Source organism: Gracilinanus agilis, chromosome 4, assembly GCF_016433145.1.
Source record: "Gracilinanus agilis isolate LMUSP501 chromosome 4, AgileGrace, whole genome shotgun sequence".
NCBI lineage: Eukaryota > Metazoa > Chordata > Mammalia > Didelphimorphia > Didelphidae > Gracilinanus > Gracilinanus agilis.
This window is the reverse complement of record NC_058133.1, coordinates 111,144,959-111,164,994: the sequence shown is the minus strand read 5'-3', so window position 1 is coordinate 111,164,994 and position 20,036 is coordinate 111,144,959. Positions and strand designations below refer to the sequence as shown.

The following is a 20,036-nucleotide window of genomic DNA, read 5'->3' as shown; positions in this document are numbered from 1 at the left end:
GGAGTCAATACTGTGTATTGGCTCCAAGGCAGAAGAGTGGTAAGGGTGGGCAATGGGGGTCAAGTGACTTGCCCAGGGTCACTTGGGAAGTGTCTGAGGCCTGATTTGAACCTAGGACCTCCCGTCTCTAGGCCTGGCTCTCAATCCACTGAGCTACCCAGCTGTCCCTAAACTTCTCATTTTACAAATAAGGAAACTGAGGTTTGTTGACCGATCCAAAATCACACAGGCAGGTCAGTCAATCAATAGCCCAAAAGCCAAGGGATTTGAATCAAATACAATCTGGAGCTTTCCATAGCAATTTGCTACTTCTCCAGTGGGATTGGACCAGATAGAGTACTAGAAGTTTCCTTCCAGATTGTCTCACCTGTGAGATAGTCTGGAACAATAGATAATGCAAACAGAATTTTGCTCTTGGAAGCCTTACAGAAAATTGTCCTAGAAAAGGAGAGTGGGGGGTAAGGAGCCTTCATTTCTCCCAGTTTAATTGGGGGGGGGGGAGGGGAGTACCTCACCAAGATGGAATTCCTGTCATAGTCAGGAGGGCAAGCCGGAGATTGAACTAAGGACTAGATCTATTTCGTTGACTTGATGCCTTCTTTGCTGACCAAAAAAAACAAAACCCTCCCATTTTATCTACTTTCTTTCAAAGGGCTGCAAGTCAGCTTGACCAGTGGTAGCATTTACTTGCTCAGCATGAGTAATTTATCTACAGGTCCCGGTAGAAAAGGTTAGGAAATGTTTTGGGCTTCTGTTGGCCCAAAGATACTCTGGCCAGAGCTGTCCTTGACATTTATTTAGGGATGTGAAAGTTGAACAAAGAATAGAGAACAAAAATGAAAGAAACAAAAGGAACAGTAGCCCGCATAGTAAGGCCGGAGAACAAAGCAGATCTCAGCAATTTGGAGTCCAGCTCTAGGCCCAAGCTAGTGATGAACAACTAATCTGGTACCACCATGGTACCTATTGTAGGATGCCATTTCTGGGAATAGGCAAAGCCTCAAGGCTCAGCCCAGAAACTCAGCCTCTTTCTGTTCTCAAACCACAAAAACCCTGAGTGTGAAGCACATTCGCTTCCATGACACACTTTGTATTCACAATAGCTGCTGAATTGGCCACTTGGAAACTCTGATTAACAGGCTCTAGCTATGGGCCACTGCCTGGACCTACCAGGCCGTCACCTGGGAACCAGGGTCCCCTGGATATAGTCTTTCCTTTTCCTTTCAAGCTGTTCTCTCCTCATTCACATCCATTATTGGATTGGTTAATAAGCTCTATAGGAAAGAGAATTGGACCTAGAATCAGATCTGGATTCTAATACCGGTTTCCACTCTCTAATACTAGTTTCTGCTAATACTAGTTTCCACTCTCTAAACATCAGTTACCCCACCTGAAAAATGGACGTAATTTTTTAACTAACAACTTCTCAAGGTTATCATGAGGCTTGAATGAGAGAACATATTAAAGTGCTATCAGAGGAGCAGAGTTTTAAAGCTGAAAAGGAACTCAGAGGTCTAAACCCCACCTTCCCCTCACTGTTCAGGGGAGAAACTTGAATTTCAAGGACCCCCAATGAATATATCTAAGTTTACAAAGCTAATAAGCATCAGAAATAAGATGTGAAATGGGGTCCTTTGACTCTACTACATCACATAGCCTCCTTAAACAAATGTCATTCTTTTTAGTAGTAAAAATAGTTCCAATGTTGAAAGAAGGGGTGTGGCAGAGCCAGTCAATCTGCAAGCTTTTTTAAATCTCTACTCTGAGCTGGGCATTAGGCTAAACCCCAGGAATACAAAGAAAGACAAAAACCCAGTCCTGCTTTCATGGAGCTCCCAGTCTAATGGAGGAAAAAATGTATAAATCGCTATATACATGTCAGGGGAAGGGGGAGGTGTCTGTCTGTGTGTTTATACATACATACATATGGGAGAGGGGGAGGGGGGATAGAAACAGACAGATAGACACAGAGAGAAAGAATGGAATTTCAGAGTTGAGGCATTAGCAGTAGAGGATAAAGAGATGCTTTAGAATCAGTAAGACCTGGTTTCAAGACTCTCCTCCAAGTAATATAAGCTGTATGACCCTTGGTAAGTCACTCAAACTGTAAGTGACAAGAGGCAACTGTATATTGTACATATTGTATATTGTATAATTATATCTTGTATATAAAAATTGTATTGTATTATATAAGGTATATAGTAACTGTATTATATATTATGTAACTGTATATTGTAACTATATCATATTACATATTATAAACTATATTATTACTTGTATAACTATATCTTATATATTATAACTGTATTATATCATACATATTATGTTATATGTTATAGCTATATTGTATGTTGTAACTGTATTATATTGTATATTGTATAATTGTATGTTGTATAATTATATAACTGTATTATATAGTATATATCATATATTATAACTATATTACATTGTATATTGTATAACTGTACATTATATAACCATATTATAACTGTACTACATAGTGAATATTATATATTGTAACTACATTATATAGTGTATATTATATATTATAACTGTAATGTATAGTGTATTATAGTGTATATTTTAAGACTTTATATTGAAGAGTAGAGGCAGAGCTGCATTGGTAGAGAATGTTCCTCTATAGGAGTTCCTATACCAATTAGATGACAGGTCCAGTTTAATTGTACTCATCATCATTTCATCATTGCCTAATTGCCCATGATGCTGAGACACTATGAAAGAGGGAGATATGGAGAAAGTCCCTGCTCTAAGAGAGTGTGTAATCTAATCAATCAATCTAAAAGAATTTGCTAAGTTGCAGAGGTATGGGCAATAAAGAAACAATCCCTAGCCTCGAGGAGCTTATGTTCTTTGGGGCAAGGACATATATACATGTAAGTATATTCAAAATCTATACAAAGTAAATACCAGGTAATCAGGAGGAGGAGACACTAGCAACTGGAGGCGGTAGGGAGGGAGTCAGAAAAGGTTTCACATTAAAGAGATGCATAAACAGAATTCAGACCATAAACATTAATCATAGAAAGAGATCAGCATCTAGGTATCCATCTCATTTAGAGGTTAAAAGTTGAGAGAAAATTTCAGCGTAGGAGGCAATAATGAGGATATAATTTGATTCGAGATCAGTTTGGATGGGGTAAATGGAAAGTCATTTCTCTAGTCAATTTAAGAAGTTTCACGGGAACAGTAAGATGTATTTATTAAAAACCTAAACTAAAGGTTTTATACTACTGCAGTCAAATTTGGGAAGACAAAAGCCACTGGGAAGCCCCATTTTCTTGAACACTCTTGCCAACAATGGCATCACTTCCCATACATAAGATACATCTGCCTCCCCAACCTATGGGGAACTAAGCAGACTTTAGAGAGATATCATTCTAGAAAAAAATAGATGGGTAAAAGTAGATTATAAGAACTAGATTGGCAAATAGGACAGGATTTATGAAAACGCTTACTTGTTTTCCCCAGGCTAATTTAGATCCCTCTTCTCCATCTCATTTCTTTTCAGGACTATGCTACACACACTGTTATTGCCACAGGTCAGGGCATCCCTGCCTCTTGCTGGTCTATCACATTAACAAGGTACCGTGGGATTAGTTGGGAAACTCAAAAGGGTTTCTGGCTGACCAAGAAGAGTTTGGCATCCTCTTCCTGGCAGTGGGCAGGCTATCCATAACAAAAAAGTCCTCCTGCTTCTAGATGGTTCCAAGAAGGAACCAAACAATGCCTAATGACTCAGACTCACAAGGTTATCCCCAACATTAAATATCAAATTGCTCATCTATGTTCAGGAGAAGAAACACACACACAAAAATAACCAAAAGACACAAAAAAGTCAAATACCAAATACTCCTCTAGGCGAATTCACATGTTCTATCTGTTATATGCCGGTACATGGAGCTTGAGATCTATCACTCATCAAATACCCACCAGAAATCTAAGAGAGACAGAGACAGAGACTGTTATAGCTCACAGCTCCACGGAAAGACAGGAAGCTGTCTCTGCTCCTTTCAAACCTTTGTGGTACCCCATCCTTGTAACTGAAGACATTTATCAATCTATCAAACTCCAGAAAATTCCCTTGGTTCCTAGGAAAGACCAAGAAAGATTTCTTTACGAGCCTCTCTCAATTACTTGCACCAAAATCCAACAAAGTACACATAGCATGGTTCATAATGGTCTCCTCCGAAATCTGAAGCAATTCCTCTAGCACAATCCTTTAGAGTATCCCAAATTACAATGGGAGGAAGGGGAAGCCCAGGTCTATCAGCTATAGTTGCCATTATCAGTCCCCTTATAAAAAAAAGCATTCAAATCCAAGAAAGCTCAATTTACTGCAATTATCTTCAAAACAAAATTCTTCAAGCCAGAAAATATTGACAATGCAAATCTCCCAAGGATGATGGATTGACCTCTAATAAGCAGCCCTTATTACTAGAGACATCACCAGAAGCACCCCCAGAAAGACCACAGGGAGCCTACTTCCTTTGTATTGCTTGATCCTGATTTCAGCAAGATCATCCTGACCCAATCTTGAATGATTATGCCAAATGGGAAAGGAAAGGCCTAACTCAGGTGAGTCCCCTGAGTCCCCCTGGGTTTCCATATTGAAATGAAATGAAACACTTATCGAAGACATAATGGCTAACCAAAGAAGATTTACTTAGCTGTGGCAGGGGAAAGATATCTAATAAAGATTTTTATCAAGGACTCCATGCTGATTCAGTTGAGCTAAGCCCTCTTGCTTTTGTGTTATTGACCATAACAGTCAGTCCAGTCAATATCTAGGAGGAGCTTTAAAGATTGAGATGCTCAGGTGACCAAGAAACAATATCAGTGGACAAGTCTATAGTCCCTGAGTCCTGAGGGCCATTTCCATCCCTTTTTATATACCCTTACCTTCTGCTTTAGAATCTATACTGTATATTGGTCCCAAGGCAAGAGAGCAGTAAGGACTAAGCAATGGGGGTTAAGTGACTTGCTCAGGGTCACACAGTTAGGAAGTGTCTGAGGCCAGACTTGAAACCAGGACCTCCTATTTCTAGACACAGATCTCAATCCACTGAGCCACCTAGCTGCCCCCTTTGATGCCTTCTAAACTAAAAAACTAACCCTGTCCACTTAGTGGAAAGCTCTGGTAAATATCCCACTATACTAATTATCTGACCTCATCATAGGCTCAAGACTAGCAAACAACATCCAAGCAACAGATGGAGGATTGGCAATACAAGAAAAGCGACTGGATGTCTAGACTATAAGCTTTATGAGAGCAGGGACTATGTTTTATCTGAACTTGTATCTTATTCCAAATGCTTAAAAAATGTTTTACAAGTGTTATATATGCTTAATAATTGCTTGTTGTGAAACACGATGGTTTAGTAGAAGGAGTTTGACTTGGATTTGAATGCTATTACAAATACTTATTAAGGATGTGGTTATGGGCAAGTCATTTAACTTCTTAGAGTTTCATCTATAAAAAAGGAGTTAATATTTGCACAACATGCCTCATGATGTTCTTGTAAAGAAAGTGATTTTTAAACTTTAAAGTATAACAAATTCTTCTTATCTTTTGGTTGAATGAAAGTCATGATTGTCCTCTGTGGAAAAGGGCCAAAGTTCTCTGATACATTTCTTCCTTGCCTTTCAGGAGATAGCCAAATATCTAGGGTGCTTCCAGCTCAAGATCTCTGGGCATGAGAAATTAGAGGTCTGTGGGTTCCCCAAGAAAAATCCAATTGTGTACTAAGGGAAGAAAGCTGGCACCAGAATTGCATAAAGGGGAATTCCACTTTGGGTGTCCAAAGACCAGCTCTTCCGCTGTGGCTTGCAATGGCCTGCTTCACTCCAGAGATGGACCCACAGTTTTCTCAATTTTCTCAACCCTTGTCTGCTTTGGGCAAAAAGATCATCCCATCTTAGTTCTTTTATGATTCCTGAGAACCTGTTTTAGCCTGAGATCCACCAAGTGAGAGGAGAAGATAAAGTCCAAATGAAAAAGTGCTGGAGATGTCCCCACTCTGCCTCCCCTCCCCTCACCCTTCCTTTCCAGGTTCCTGTCTTCCACCAAGGCCTCTTTCTGAACAATTACTGGGAAATTCTGTGCTTGATCAAAGTCAAGGAAGGTTGTATAAGTGAACAATGAGGCATCAGGTGAAAGATCTCAGTGAGACTGAATGTCCTTAGAGAAGGAGAAATGAAACTCTATCCTCAGCCAAAAACATAAACATTAACCTAAGAAAAAAGTTGACATCAACACAGGGGGCTGAAGGAATTCCCTTCATTCCAGGTCGAACCATGAAGGTTCGAGTTTCCCAAAAAACCAACTCTTCAGCTGTGAGAATACTACTAGACAGCTCCAAGGGAATGGAACAAAGTCATCTGCCAACACTTTGCTGAAAAATAATCCCAAATATATATATATATATATATATACTCTAATATGTAATATAATATAACATATACTCTAAGGACAAAAAATGTATGAGATCAATCCCTTGTAAGAAACAACTGGGCATTTGGCAAGGGTGTCCAAAGGGAAAGGGGGATTCCCTCTCCTTTCAGCCTCCCCCTCTTTCCTTAGTGAGTCATTTCAAGGTCTACGTCTTAAAAATGATATTGACATTTTCCTAAAAGAGAATACCTAGAGAGATGGTGCTCTGACTCACACTTGGCCTTAGCCCCTATTTTACCCCTGGCCTGGGCTCTGCTGTTCCAGCTGTCTTAATGCAACTTCAAAGTTCCTGAAGAGTGTATGATCATGCATTCTCATGCAAGTTAAGGATATGGGACTTTCAGGGCTGACTAATTAACTTTTTTTTTTTTACTAATTACTTTTTAAGAGAACAAGAGAGTTATTTTATGGATGGTGTTTTTACATAATCAGAATAAATAGGAATGCCTGGTTTTATTTTTATCAACACAATCATTATTACTGATATTCTTACTATGCTTCACACATGACACTCAATCTCCCACTATAGAGGCAGCATATGGCACAGCAGATAAGAGAACTGCTACAGGAATCTGGAAGACCTGAGTTCAAATCTGACCTCAAATACTTACTAGCTGAGTGACTCTGGACAAGTCACTTAACCCTTGCCTGCCTCGGTTTCCTTGTAGGTAATAATATCATGTACCTTCCTGGGTTGTTGTGAGGCTTAAATGAGATAATGTTTGTAAAGTTCTTTAAAAACCTTGAATCACTTTATAAATGTTAGCTATTTATTATTGTTTTCTCTCTGGCTATCCCCCATATACTCCTTCGCCATTGTCTCTTGGAATTCCTAACTTCCCTCAAGCTTCCACTGAAGCAGCAATTTTGATATGAAGCCTTTCTTGATTCTGCCAGACACTTTTGCCTTCCCAGACAAAATATGCCTATATGAGTACCTGCTTGTTACAATATGAATTCCTTGAGAACAGAGATGTTTCCATTTTTGTATCTGTTTCCCCAGCACCCAGCACAGTGCCTGGCACATAGCAGGGTATTTAATAAATGCTTGTTGATTGATTAAATATTTAGAATAATTTACATTTTGTCTGACACTCCTATTTTCCTAACGTCCTTCCCATTGAGTCTCTCATTTCATCCTCATGCCAATCTCGTGAAGTAGAAAAGCAGAATATTTTGAGCTCTTTTTGTCAGGGAACCAATTTGGGGTGCAGACAAATTAATTATTTTGCTGGAAAAAATCATCCATTTATCTTTGGGCATCTGGTTGGATAGCCCACGTGGAATAAGAAAATGGATGATCTAAATGCCTTGGACTCACTGTGGACAACTATTTCCAATTCTGAAAATTTATTTCCATTTGAGTATTCCTTGGAATTTTGTGTTTATCTTTTGGCCTGGATCTGGGATTTTGAGGAAACTCCTCCTGATTCTCCATATCGGCAGCTCCTCTGTAATTCAGTGTCACATAAAGAGTTGCCGCGCGCATGAGAGAAAGATCATAGTTAGGACTGGGAAGAAGAAGTCATCTAATCCAACTTCTCATTATCAGTTGAAGAAACTGAGGCCGTAAAGAAACATGACAAGGCCATGATCACAGCTAATATATGTCAGAGCTAGAGCTTGAACTCACTCCTTACTGACTGACCTTCTATCCTGTGCTAAACTTCTTCCACCTCATTTTAATCCCCTTGGAAAAGAACAATGGTCTCAATCTGACACAAAGCTGAATAGACTGCCTCTATGTCCACCAAGATCAGAGCAGGAAGCAATGAATCCATTTAGTCAGCAAGAGGCAGGTGGGATCTGGAGCATAGCTATGGAAGAATTGAGGGTTAGGCATAAGAAAAACAACTGCTTGAATGCATGGGTTGGGGTGGACATGATTGGGGATGTAGACTCAAAACTACCACACCAATGCAACTATCAACAATTTGGAAATAGGTCTTGACATGTTAAAACCAGTGGAAATGTGCATCGGCCATGGAGGGGGTGCAGGGGGTGAAGGGGAAAGTAGGGGCATGAATCATGTAACCATGTTAAAAATGAATATTAATAAATGTTTAAAAAAAAAGAATTGAGGGTTAGGGGGAAGAAACCAAAATCTGGGATGTTTCATCAAGGGACAAACTGGGTCAGGAATGATTAAATATGGTCTTGCTAGGAGGCAGGGGATGTGTGAGGTGGCATCCCTACATCCGCTTTGGTCAGATATCATTCTATGAAATATAAATTGCCAGGAATAGTCATTATCCTACTACAGCAGAATATGGAGCACATCCTCTTTCTTCTTTGATTAGGGAATTACTAATTTTATTTATCCCCAAATGTTGCATTTCTCACTAAGGCGCCCACACCCTCTATTAGGCAACTGCAGCCTTACTCAGGGTGTCCCAGGTGGTAGGGGAAGGGCCTGGCGAAGAGTGTGGGTTATGTAACTCACTGATTCTCAGAAGATGATACTATATTTTGAGTTCTAGTTAAAATTTGAGATAGTAACCCTTTGTAAAGTAGGAAGCAAATGCCAGCCCCTCCAGCAACTTCACGCTGCCCTTTCTGTTCAAGAGCCTGGGAGGATTCACATAGAACATAGCTCTAGGGCAGTAAAGGACCTCAGAGGCCATGTATCCATCCCTCTTCAGTTACAAATGGGGAAACTGATGTCCAGGAAGGTGAGGTGACTTATGCAAGTTTGTACAGATTCTGAATATCAAAGATGGGATTTGAATTCAGATCCTCTGACTCCACAGTCAGTATTTCTTTCCAATAGACCAGAGTGCCCTTTTTTTTTTTTTTGAACCCTGGCCTTCTGTTTCAGAATCAATACTCGGTATTGGTTCCAAGGCAAAAGATTGGTAAAGGCAATGGGGGTTAAGTGACTTGCCTAAGGTCACTCAGCTAAGAAGAATCAGAGGACAAGTTTGAACCCACCTCTAAACCTGGCTAGAAAGCTATCCACTGAACTACCTAGCTGCCCCAAGAGTGCCCTCTGAATAGACTGTTTTGGTGGGTTGGAACCCTACTCAACCTTATAAATAAGTAATGTGTGATGAGTCCCTCTTTGTTCCCCCCCTCCCAATAACTCCCCAATTACCTGGTTCCTTACATTCCAATATAATAGAATTAAGAATTAGAAGAACTTTAGAGACCACTTAGCCCACCAACCCACTCAATTTTAAAGGTAAGGCAAATGGCTTAGAGGAGGAAGGTGACCTTCCCTAAGGTCACACAGCTGGTTAGTGGCCACTGGAGCTTAATCCATATTTTCTGTCTTCACTCCTCATTGAGCATTTTTTTCCACTAGTGACATGTCCAAGGTCAAAAAGGGAATAAATGATTCATTCAGATCTTCGGACACTAATTCTTGAGCTCTATCTTCTCTACCCCAGGACAGTCTTTTGAATTAAACTCAACAAGTCTCCCTGTGGACCTCTTTTGATTTGTAAATACCCCTTCCAGGGGTAACACACTCAACACTTCAGCATGACTAAGTTATCCGTTTCCCTCTGGAGAAGAGGGACTAGACAGCAGAAGGACACACAAGGCCTCCAAAAGGAAAGACAATGCCGGCTAGGGAAGGGGAGAGAAACATCAAACACACTTCACAATGTTGTCGAGGGCCAATGTTGGCAGATGTGACTTCGGCAGAAAGTCCATTTGCTCAGCAGAGCGATAGCTCCCCCATGATTGAAACTACAAACTTCCTAAAAGAAGCACAAAGAGTGGCCTCAAGTTGAAAAGATCAGAGTAACTGTCAGAGGAAGTCTTACTCCCTCCCGGATGGCATAACCAAATCCTCTTTCTCATTCCATGTCAACATCCCAAATCTGGCAGGGAAGTGGCTTCTAAATCTGTCCCACCCCATTTCCTAAAGGGGTTTTGGAAGTCTGACTCCTTCTAGGCTCTGAGGACACCGAGGCCAATGACAGAGGCCCACTGGTCCTGACCCGTTTTTTTATGGAAAGTTATAGAAATTCCCAGAGTTGAGAGGTGGGACTGCCCTCCATCTCTCATGCCCCTCAGCCTTCTATTATTCCTCCCTTCTGTCCATGTTTTAACTTAGCTGTCATGTTGCTTTTGCAAAATGATACTTTCATCATCCTGAGAATTCAGACCTCGGTACTATTTCCTCTACGGAGGTCTAATGTGTGAAAGTAGTAATAAGAATAAACATGATACTTTAGAGTCAAACTTTAGAGTCAGACTGGAAGGAAACTTAGAGTCCATTTACTTCAACCCTCATACTTTATAGACGGGGAAACTGAGGCCTGGAGAAGTGATGTGATTTATCAAAGTCACATAGCTGGTATGAAAGTATGATATGGTCGAGAAAACTGTGAACTTGGAATGAGGAGGAAATATATTTGCCTCTCCCATCCCAGGCCTAGGCTTGGTCTGGTTCTTTTTTTTTTTTTTAATTCATTCATTCATTCATTTATATTTATATTTTTTATTTTATTTTTTGAGGATTATCTGCAATTTATTCTGTCTATATCTTGTCTGAATATAGTTGTTTGCATGTCATTGCCTCCATGAATTAGTCAGTCAATATCTTACCACTCTGAAACTGAATAAATGTGTTATCTTTGGCAGTTTCTCATCTGTAAAATGGGGATAGCAATCCATGGGCCACATGCATCACAGGTTTGTGGAGAGGAAAGTATTTGGTAAACCTTAAAAGTACTAAAGGAATGGCATTATGGTCATTTCTCTTTATATTTTTATAGAGTACTTCTGTATGTATTTTTTCTAACTGTTCTTCACCCTAACCCTATGAAATAGATTGTTGTTCAGTCATTTCATTCATGTCCAACTCTTTGTGACTCCATTTGGCAAAGACACTGGAATGGTTTGCCAATTTTTTCTCCAACTCATTTTACATTTGAGAAAACTAAGGTGAACAGGGATAAGTGACTTCTCTGAGGTCACATAGCTAGGAAGTGTCTGAAGATTTGATTTTGTCTTCCTGACTTTAGTCCAGGTACTTTATCTACTGTGCCACCTGGCTGCTCCATGAAATAAGTGGAACAGGCATTATTGTCTCCATTTGGCAGATGGGGAAATTGAAGTACATGAGCGAAGACTTCTCAGGGGTATATAGTCACTTGTCATAGAGCCAGGAACTGAAACCAATTCACTATTCTTCCAAATACATCATACTTCCTGCCAGAAGAGACCCTTGGCTGACAGGGAGAGCAGAATCTTTGGAGCAGCAAAAGGGACCCCTCCAGGAAAGAAGAGAAAAGGGGAAATACCGTGATCAAAGCGTTCTCAGTGACTTCAACTCCTAACAGTCTTAATTAGTTCTAGAACATTCTTTTGCCCTATTGGTTTTGAAATATCCATTTTTCCTGCCTTCAATGATCATACCAACAAATCAAGTCAACAAGTATTTATTATTTTTTATTATTATATCATTTACTATGTACCAGACCCTGGGCTAAGGGCTGGGGACATAAAGGCAAAAGAACAAAATAAAACAAAAACAAAGTCCCAGTTCTCAAAGAGCTCATGATCTCATGGCATTTTCTCTGGTCATCCTCCATGCCTAGTATGCTCTCCCTCTCCCTTTCAGCCTATTTTGGCTTCTATGACTTCCCTTCAATCCTAACTAAAATCCCATCTTCTACAGGAAGCCTTTCTCAACTCCTCTTAATTTTCATGCCTTCCCTCTCTCAATTATTTCCTTTTAATCAGTATATGCCAGTAAATACTTGTTGACTTATTGCCTCCCCCATTAGATTAAAAGCTTCTTGAAGGTAAAGAGTCTTTTGCCTCTTTTTGTATTCTGAGGGCTTAGTGCATAGTACATACTTTTAAAAAATTCTTATTGACTGACCAACTGACTCATGGAGTAGACAACATGCAAACAACCATGTACAGACAAGATATAGGCAAGATAAATTGCAGATAATCAAAGAGGAAAAGCACTAGGACACCAGACAAAGTCTAGAACTAGCACGGGATAACAAATGGAGGGGTAACAGCTCCACATGAGCAGGAGTCATTGACTTTTCCATTTGCATCATCCATGTCCACTATTCTCTTTCCCTTGCCTTTCTCAAATCTTCCTATCAAGACTGCTTCTCTAACCTCAGATACTTCCTAGCTGTGTGACCCTGGGTAAGTCACTTAACCCCCATTGCCTAGCCCTTACTGCTCTTTAGCCTTCTAACCAATATTTAGTATTGATTCTTAGATAGAAGGTAAAGGTTTAAAAAAAAAAAAGACTCTGCTTTCCTATCTTGAAATATTTCTACTATATAACTCCTCTCTAGCATGGAATTCCCTATAAGTCAAGAGAAATGTAGTTGCCAAGGCAAAGGCTGACTCAGGAAGAGAAAACTCCCTAGGACAGATGGAAAAGATAATTTCTGTTCCTAGAACCAAAGGGGCCCTTTTACCCAATCAACTCCCACTCAGCTCCTTTCTCTAATCACCTTTAGTTAGTATTTATAGTAATAATAATGTTGTTCCATTGTTTTTCAGTTGTATCCAACTCTCCATGAGTCCATTTGAGCTTTTTTTTTATCAGAGATATTAGAATGGTTTGTCATTTCCTTCTCCAACTCATTTTTACAGATGAGGAAACTGAGGCAAACAGGATTAAATTACTTGCCCAGAGTCCCACAGCTAGTAAGTGTCTGAAACCAGCTTTGAATTCAGGAAGATGAGTCTTCTTGAATCCAGGCCTGGCACTCAATCCACAGCACCACTTAGTTGCCCATAATAATAATAGTGAGCAAATTATATAGTGCTTTAAGATATGCAAAGCAATTTGTTTATGTTATCTCATCTGATGATCACAACCCTATAAGGTAGGTGCTATTATTATTCCCTTTTTCATCATCCCAGGAGAGAAAAAAAAAGAGGCACAGGAAAATTTAGTAACTTGCCTGTGGCCATGTAGTTAGTGTTTGAAGTAGGATTTGAATTCAGGTCCAGGCCTTTATTCACTGTGAGAAAGCCCCTCGTTTTTATAGTCCTCTAAGTTGAATCTTTAGATGAGAAGTCATGTCTGTGTACCAGAAAACTTGAGAAGATGTAAGTCTCTCAATAGAGTATCTGGTACTTGGATATTTCTTTTCAGTGCTTAATTAGCAAGGTGCCCCACATATAGCAGATGTTTAATAAATATTTTGTCGATTGCTGTCCTCACTTCATTGAGGCTTAAGAAAAGGAATAGCCATATGATTGGGGTTTGGGCTTCAGAAGAACACTGTTACAAATATGAATAATATGGAAATGGGTTTTGAACAATGATACACCTCCAGGAGAGGGGAGGGACGAGGGGAGGTCAAGAACATGAATCTTGTAACCATGGAAAAATATTCTCAATAATTTTTTAAAAGGAATATCCATTACACTTGGCTAGGTTATATGTGGTCTTGCAGAAGGTGGGCAGATGACTAGCCCTGCGTGTGTACAGTTCTCAAAATGATGGCTGTACCCCCTCAAATCCTTCCAAACTGGAGATACCCACTGAAGCTGACATCAAATGGGCACAAATTCCATTGGAATTCCAGCATTGTATGAGACCAAAGGATCTTAGCACAAGGTTCATGGACTCCCAAGGAAACTAGGGATAGATTTCAGAGGATCCGTGAACTTAGATGGGAAAAAAAAAATTCCTTCTTGACTTTGTGTATTTAAAAGCCTTCTTGGGCTTTGACAAGTGAAGAATCCCCGTGTTTGAGGCACCAGCTTCGATGCCCACACTTGCCCTATTGGAAAACTGACCTTCTCTTCATATAGGCAGGGAGTGTCTTAGTGAAATTATTTTAAAGTCTTAAATATACACCCTTTGTGCAACAGGGCTCAGGAATTACTTAATAAATAGCATTCTGAAATGGGCTCACGTTCACACGTCAATGACGGCAAGGAACATTCCCTGGCCTCAGGCAATCCCGCTCTCTTTGAGGTAAAAGCTGTCTATTATGTAAGCTGCACAGCGCACCAGTGTCAAAAAGAGAGAGAGAGATTAGCCCCACCACCCAAGCCCTAAAAATAGCTCTAATGGAGAAGTGTAGAGATCGAGCACATGCTTGCAATGCAGAAATTTAAAAGAAAAAAAAATACAATCATAGAGCTTTAGAGGTTTGGTTTTATTCAGTGGGGGGAAGGGGTTTGGGGGGGCGGGGCAGGGAAAGGGAGGGGCTCTACGCAGAAAAATCTCTTGCCGGAAACATGACTTCTGTGGGTTTTATGAATGAGGAATAGTCCCCATATAAACGAAGGCCAGCAAGGTGAGGGACAGTATCAGCAGGGCTTGCTCTTGCAAAACAGAGCCCCAAGTCAGAGCCTAGGAGGAGCGCCCAAAGCCTTGCCATGCCTACCTCGATGCTGCTCTTTTGCTTACTTTTCCTGACTGACCTCAACTCAGGTTCCACCACAGAGGACAACTGCAGCGGCTTCTCCATCAGGCTGCCCGACATGCTCCGAGATCTTCGAACCGACTTCAGTAAAGTGAAGATTTACTTTGTAAGTACACCCACCGCCCTGCTGACCTTTCGCTTTCTTTAGTGCTTCACTCTTCTGCCCATGCTCCTCCCTCAGTTCAGTGAGTTGGGCAAAGCCCTCGCACTAGAGAGCTGGCTGGGTCCATCCATATCTCCATAGATGGAGAGATCATTTCTAAGACATGTCCAAGCTTTGCAAAACAGCCACTGTTTTGAAATCTATTGAGACACATCAGAAAGACAATCTTATATTGTCTTAGGTTTATAGAATTGGGGAATATTAGACCTGGGAAAGGATTTGAGGCTCTCTAGGACAACTCCTACATTTGACAGAAGAGAAAACTGAGGGCTGGAGAGATTCATGGACACAGCTGTAGTGGTGGCTGAGCTGGGATTCTATCACAGTTCTCGATTCCTAATGAAGTGGGGGCTTTTAGTTTGGGGTTTTGTTGGGGGAGTTTTTCCCCTCCTCTGTTTTTCCATATCTGATCTGAAGTGTCTGAGCTTCCCACAACACAATCTGCTGCAAAGTTGTCCCTTGAGAGCTCCCAGAGTCCCAAAAATTGATCAGTGGGCTCGAGAGGAATTTATCAATAGATATTTTCAAGCACAGGTTGGCCTAGATGACCTCTGAGGTCCCTCCCAACTCTCAGATTCTGTGATTCTATGACATTTGTTCAGAAAAATCTATGCCAACTGATAGCTTCCCTTCCATGGGATCCCTAAGAGCTTGTGACTAGTTGCCTGTAGTAGGAGAGGAAAGAAGGTGCTGGGTATTGAAAGCAAAAAAAACAGAAGCATAGAGAACAGCTAGGATGATGTGGTGGCTCCTTGAAAGAGAGTCACTAGTGGTTTTGTAAAACTTGCAAAGAACCACTGGACAGAGTCAAAGCTGGGAAGCCTACTCCTAGGGCTGAGTCAGAATTTTGTCTTGACTTAGAAATCTATAGCATACTGGCTGAAGAGAGGGTGTACAAGAGGAAGGTTCTTGGTTTAATCTGTGGATCCAACCAGACCAGGTCAATCAATCAACAAGTATTTATTAAAGGTCTACTATATGCTCGACACTGTGCCAGACTCTGGAATAAAAGTACAAGGAAATGAAACAATTCCTCCTCCCAGGGAGCTTACATTTTAAGGGGGATCCCCTATCGAACCCAGTTGTCTGGAGTTCCTACTTGTTTAAGCTAGGACTCTACAAGGCAGCAGCCTCTAAAATACATCTTGAACCTCTAGACATAAAAAGGGGGCTCCAGGAGACAGCAGTATCAAGGATGGGGTTACTTCAGGTACATTCTAACTCTTTCCTTCTTACAGCAAAAAAAAGACACATTGGAAACCAGACTGATAGACAGATCTTTGCTGGAAGACTTAAAGGTGAGGACTTGTTCATGTTCTGGGTAAAATATTTGGGGCTGAAAAAGCAGATATGAATTTGCACATTGGCCAAAGCTAAGTGACTCAGAGGAGTCGAAGCCTGGAGTTGGGAGATCCTGGGTTCGAATGTGTCCTCAGACACTGCCTCCCTGTATGACCCTAGGCAAGCCACTTATTCCCAGTTGCCCAATCCTTACCACTCTTCTGCCTTTTAACTGATATTGGTTCTAAGATAGAAGGTAAGGGGAGAGAGAGAGAGAGAGAGAGAGAGAGAGAGAATTTGCTTATTGGTTGTTGGGAGGTCTGTCTGCTTCCCTGACATATGAAAGGGGAAGCTACAAAGGAGACTTTCACCCACAGCCTTGCCACCAACAGAGTTCAGAGTCCCTGCTAAAGGCAGGAATAGTGAGTGGAGGGGGTGGGGGAGGGGATTGGCATCCCACTGGTGACCTCTGGGGAGAGAGATTTCCAGAATCCGTCCAGCATCCCCTTTCCCTTTCCCACTTCCTCACGGTCACTCCTTTTTTGGTTCCTCACAGAGTTACCTGGGCTGCCAGGCCATGTCCGAGATGATCAAGTTTTACCTGGAGAAAGTGATGCCTCAGGCAGAGAATGAGAAGGGCGTTGAAAAGAACGTGGGCTTCTTGAGAGATAAATTAAAAAGACTGAGACTGCAGGTCAAACGCTGTGTGAGTAGAGGGCAAAATGGGATAACCCTTCTGGGGTATCCCAAAATGGGATAACTCCAACCTGGCCCCAGCGCACGTGTGCACACACACAGAGAGAGAAATATATCCAAACAACTGCAGATACACATGCCAAAATATGCCGAAGCACATCCACACAGGACATTCACAGAGAAACATAAAAGGGCACAAAAGGCCAACTACGGAGACACACCCAAAGAAACTCTCACACACTTATGCACAGAGACCTACACTTGGAGAAAACTATTGAAGCACGTACACCCCAATATAGACAGGCACAGAGCCACGTGGCCACAACCACCCACCCAGAGACATACATAGAAAAACACACAAAGGCACACAGTCACCCAGAGAGACTTACACACACACTGGGGCACACCTACCTTCCTCTCTCCTTTTTCCCATTCCTCCAGTCCTCTTACCTTCATCCCTTCACTCCCTCACACAGGAAGACTCCTGGCCCCAGCGATGCCAGGAGACCCCAAAAGACATGCAAACACACAGACTCACCTTCCCAAACATACGACCACACACAGAGGGGCTCACAATCATACACAGCACACAGGCAGACACCCAAAGGCAGATCCGCTCTTGGGCTCTCACTGGGGGTTGGGGGAGGGAAAGAAGGCTGCTGAGAGCATTTACATAACATTGGTGATTTGCACAAAGCTTTCCTGTCATTTCTGAGTCATTAGCCACTTATTAACAAGTCCCCCTTCCCCCCTTCTTCTACCTCCTCCGGTCTCCTTCCCTTGGGCTCCCTCCACCACCACCACCTACAATTAGAATTCCCGGAGCTCCTTTGGGACGGATGAGAGACCCAGACAAGAAAGATCTGGGGGAGACTGAGCTCCTAGCAAAGCAAGCACCGATAGCACCCTCCATGCCCCTCTTCACTGTGGGAACACTAGTGATTTCTCATTTCGAAGATATTCTGCAGTCAGGTTCGAAGCGGAAATGTACCGCTTGACTTCATAAAAGCCCAAGATTGCGCCTTTCAATGAGTTTTGGTGCCTATGGATAAATCATTGAACTTCCTAATTTCTCTGACTGAGACGATAAAGGCATTTTCCTTCCTTCACCACACACACGCGCGCGCGCGCGCGCACACACACACACACACACACACACACACACACACACACACACAGACAGAAGTTTCCTCTGCTCATTCATTTCCACGTATTGAGCTGGAGAAATCAGAAGGTGAGGCTGTGGCGATGGGATTCATCCTCCCCTGCGCATTTCTAGGTCTAATCTCCCAAAGTGTAAGTGGGGTGTTTACGCTTTCTGAGATTAGATCTAAACATGGACATTGTCCACTACGGTCACAGGCTACGTTTTAAGACTCGGTGCTACTCTCTTACAGGGTGTTTAGTGGTGGGTTAGAAGGTTCTGAGACTGAGAGCCAGGGGAGCCGAGCTGTAATCCCAGTTTTGCCTGGGATTCCCTACGTGATTGGAGATCTCTACGTAGCCACTTCCTTCTTTCTGGGTCCAAATTTTCCCCTCTATTTAAAAAAAAAAAAAAAAAGAAGTGCATATTCTTTAGCCGCTTCTAAGTGAGGATGAGAAGACGGGCTGGTGCAGGGTACAGAGGTCCACAGGACATGAGGAAATCAAAGCGATGCTGCTGGAGTGCCCCAAGCTGAAGCAGGAAGAGAGGGGCCCCCTTCCGTTATTGAGGCGGTCTGACCCCCTGGCCTTTGTACTCTCAAAGTACGCTGTGAACTGTTATTCACCGGCCCTCGCTTCTCTTTTTACAGCACAGATTCCTGCCCTGTGAGGAGGAGAGCAAGGCGGTTAGTCGAGTCAAGAGCACCTATGAGAAGGTGAGTCCTGCTGAGTGGGTGGTGTCGGAGGTGAAGGGGGCATGACGGGGGACACCGGCTTCTGCCATCCCCGAGCGGTCCCAGTTTTCCCGCCTGGCCCTAACAGTCCCTTCTGTCACCTCTCCTGCCTGGCCAAGTGTGGGAACTCAGCAAATGGTGTCAGGGAGGAGTTGCTGTCTTGGTTACATTTTGTTTTCTGTGAAGTGTCTTTGAGGGTTTCTAAATGACTCCTCCAGGCATTGAGGAGCCTGTGTGTTCGCTTTCTGCACCAGCTGGCGGACACCTCACATGTAGCGAGGGGGGGGGGGGTGCAGAGCGCGATCGCTCCTCTCCTCCAGAAGCACTTACAGTCTAGCGGTGAACAGAGAATCATCACGTGTGCAGGGAACTGACGTGAAGAGAGGCACAGGCTCCCTGGCTTAGTCAGGCACTGCTGTCATTCGGTCTGCCTCCCACTCTCACCCTAGCCATGGCACACACAGCTGGAGGGGTGAGGGGAGGCCAAGCCCTCCTTCTTTCGGACAAATAAAGCCCTGGCTTGGAGGTAGTTTGGCCCACTGCCAGAAATCCTTTGATTTAAAATTGCTGGAAGGAGATACAGCCTACTGCACTGGAAAAAGGGCCAGGTATAGATTCAGAGGCTTCAAATCCCCTCTCCGATTGCACTACTTGTGGGACCTGAGAAAAGTCTGTGAGCCTGGAATTTCCTCACTGCAAAATAAAAGAATGGGTGGGATGAATTCTGCTGTCCCTTTCATTCAGCTCTAAATCTACAACCTTGCAGAATTCACTTTACCAAAGAGAAAACTAAATTCCAGAGAGATTAGTCTTTTCTTCAGAAACTAACTTCATGAAAGCTGAGATGTAGTTTGCCCAAAAACCTCCCCCAAGGGGGCAGCTGGATGGCTCAGTAGATTGAGAGCCAGACCTGGAGCTGGAAGGTCCTGAGTTCAAGTCTCACCTCAGATACTGCCTCATTATGTGACCCTGGGCAAGTCACTTAACCCCTACTTCCTAGCCCTTACCTTGGAACCAATACAAAGTATTCATTCTAAGACAGAAGGTAAGGGTTCAAAAAAAAAAAAAAAAAAAAAAAACCTCCTCAAGTATCCCTTTACTTGAAAGGACTAGGGAAATATATATATATATATATATATATATATATATATATATATATATATATATATATA

The 20,036-nt window shown here is 42.2% G+C and overlaps 1 protein-coding gene across 1 annotated transcript; it reads left to right on the top strand.

Moving 5' to 3' along the window:
• Positions 1–14,575: 14,575 nt before the first annotated feature.
• IL10 (interleukin 10) lies at positions 14,576–18,891 on the top strand. Its single transcript, XM_044674940.1, has 4 exons — positions 14,576–14,953; positions 16,249–16,308; positions 16,848–16,997; positions 18,781–18,891. The coding sequence occupies exons 1-4, from the start codon at positions 14,801–14,803 to the stop codon at positions 18,889–18,891; spliced, it is 474 nt and encodes a 157-aa protein (XP_044530875.1). The 5' UTR covers positions 14,576–14,800.
• The last annotated feature ends 1,145 nt before the right edge of the window (positions 18,892–20,036 follow it).

What these genes read in the sequence shown, in the direction of transcription:
- IL10 (XM_044674940.1), top strand. Translation starts at nt 14,801, where the DNA reads ATGCCTACCTCGATGCTGCTCTTTTGCTTACTTTTCCTGACTGACCTC. An exon ending in GTAAAGTGAAGATTTACTTT is followed by an intron (nt 14,954 to 16,248) that starts GTAAGTACACCC and finishes TCCTTCTTACAG; the next exon opens with CAAAAAAAAGACACATTGGA. An exon ending in CTTTGCTGGAAGACTTAAAG is followed by an intron (nt 16,309 to 16,847) that starts GTGAGGACTTGT and finishes GGTTCCTCACAG; the next exon opens with AGTTACCTGGGCTGCCAGGC.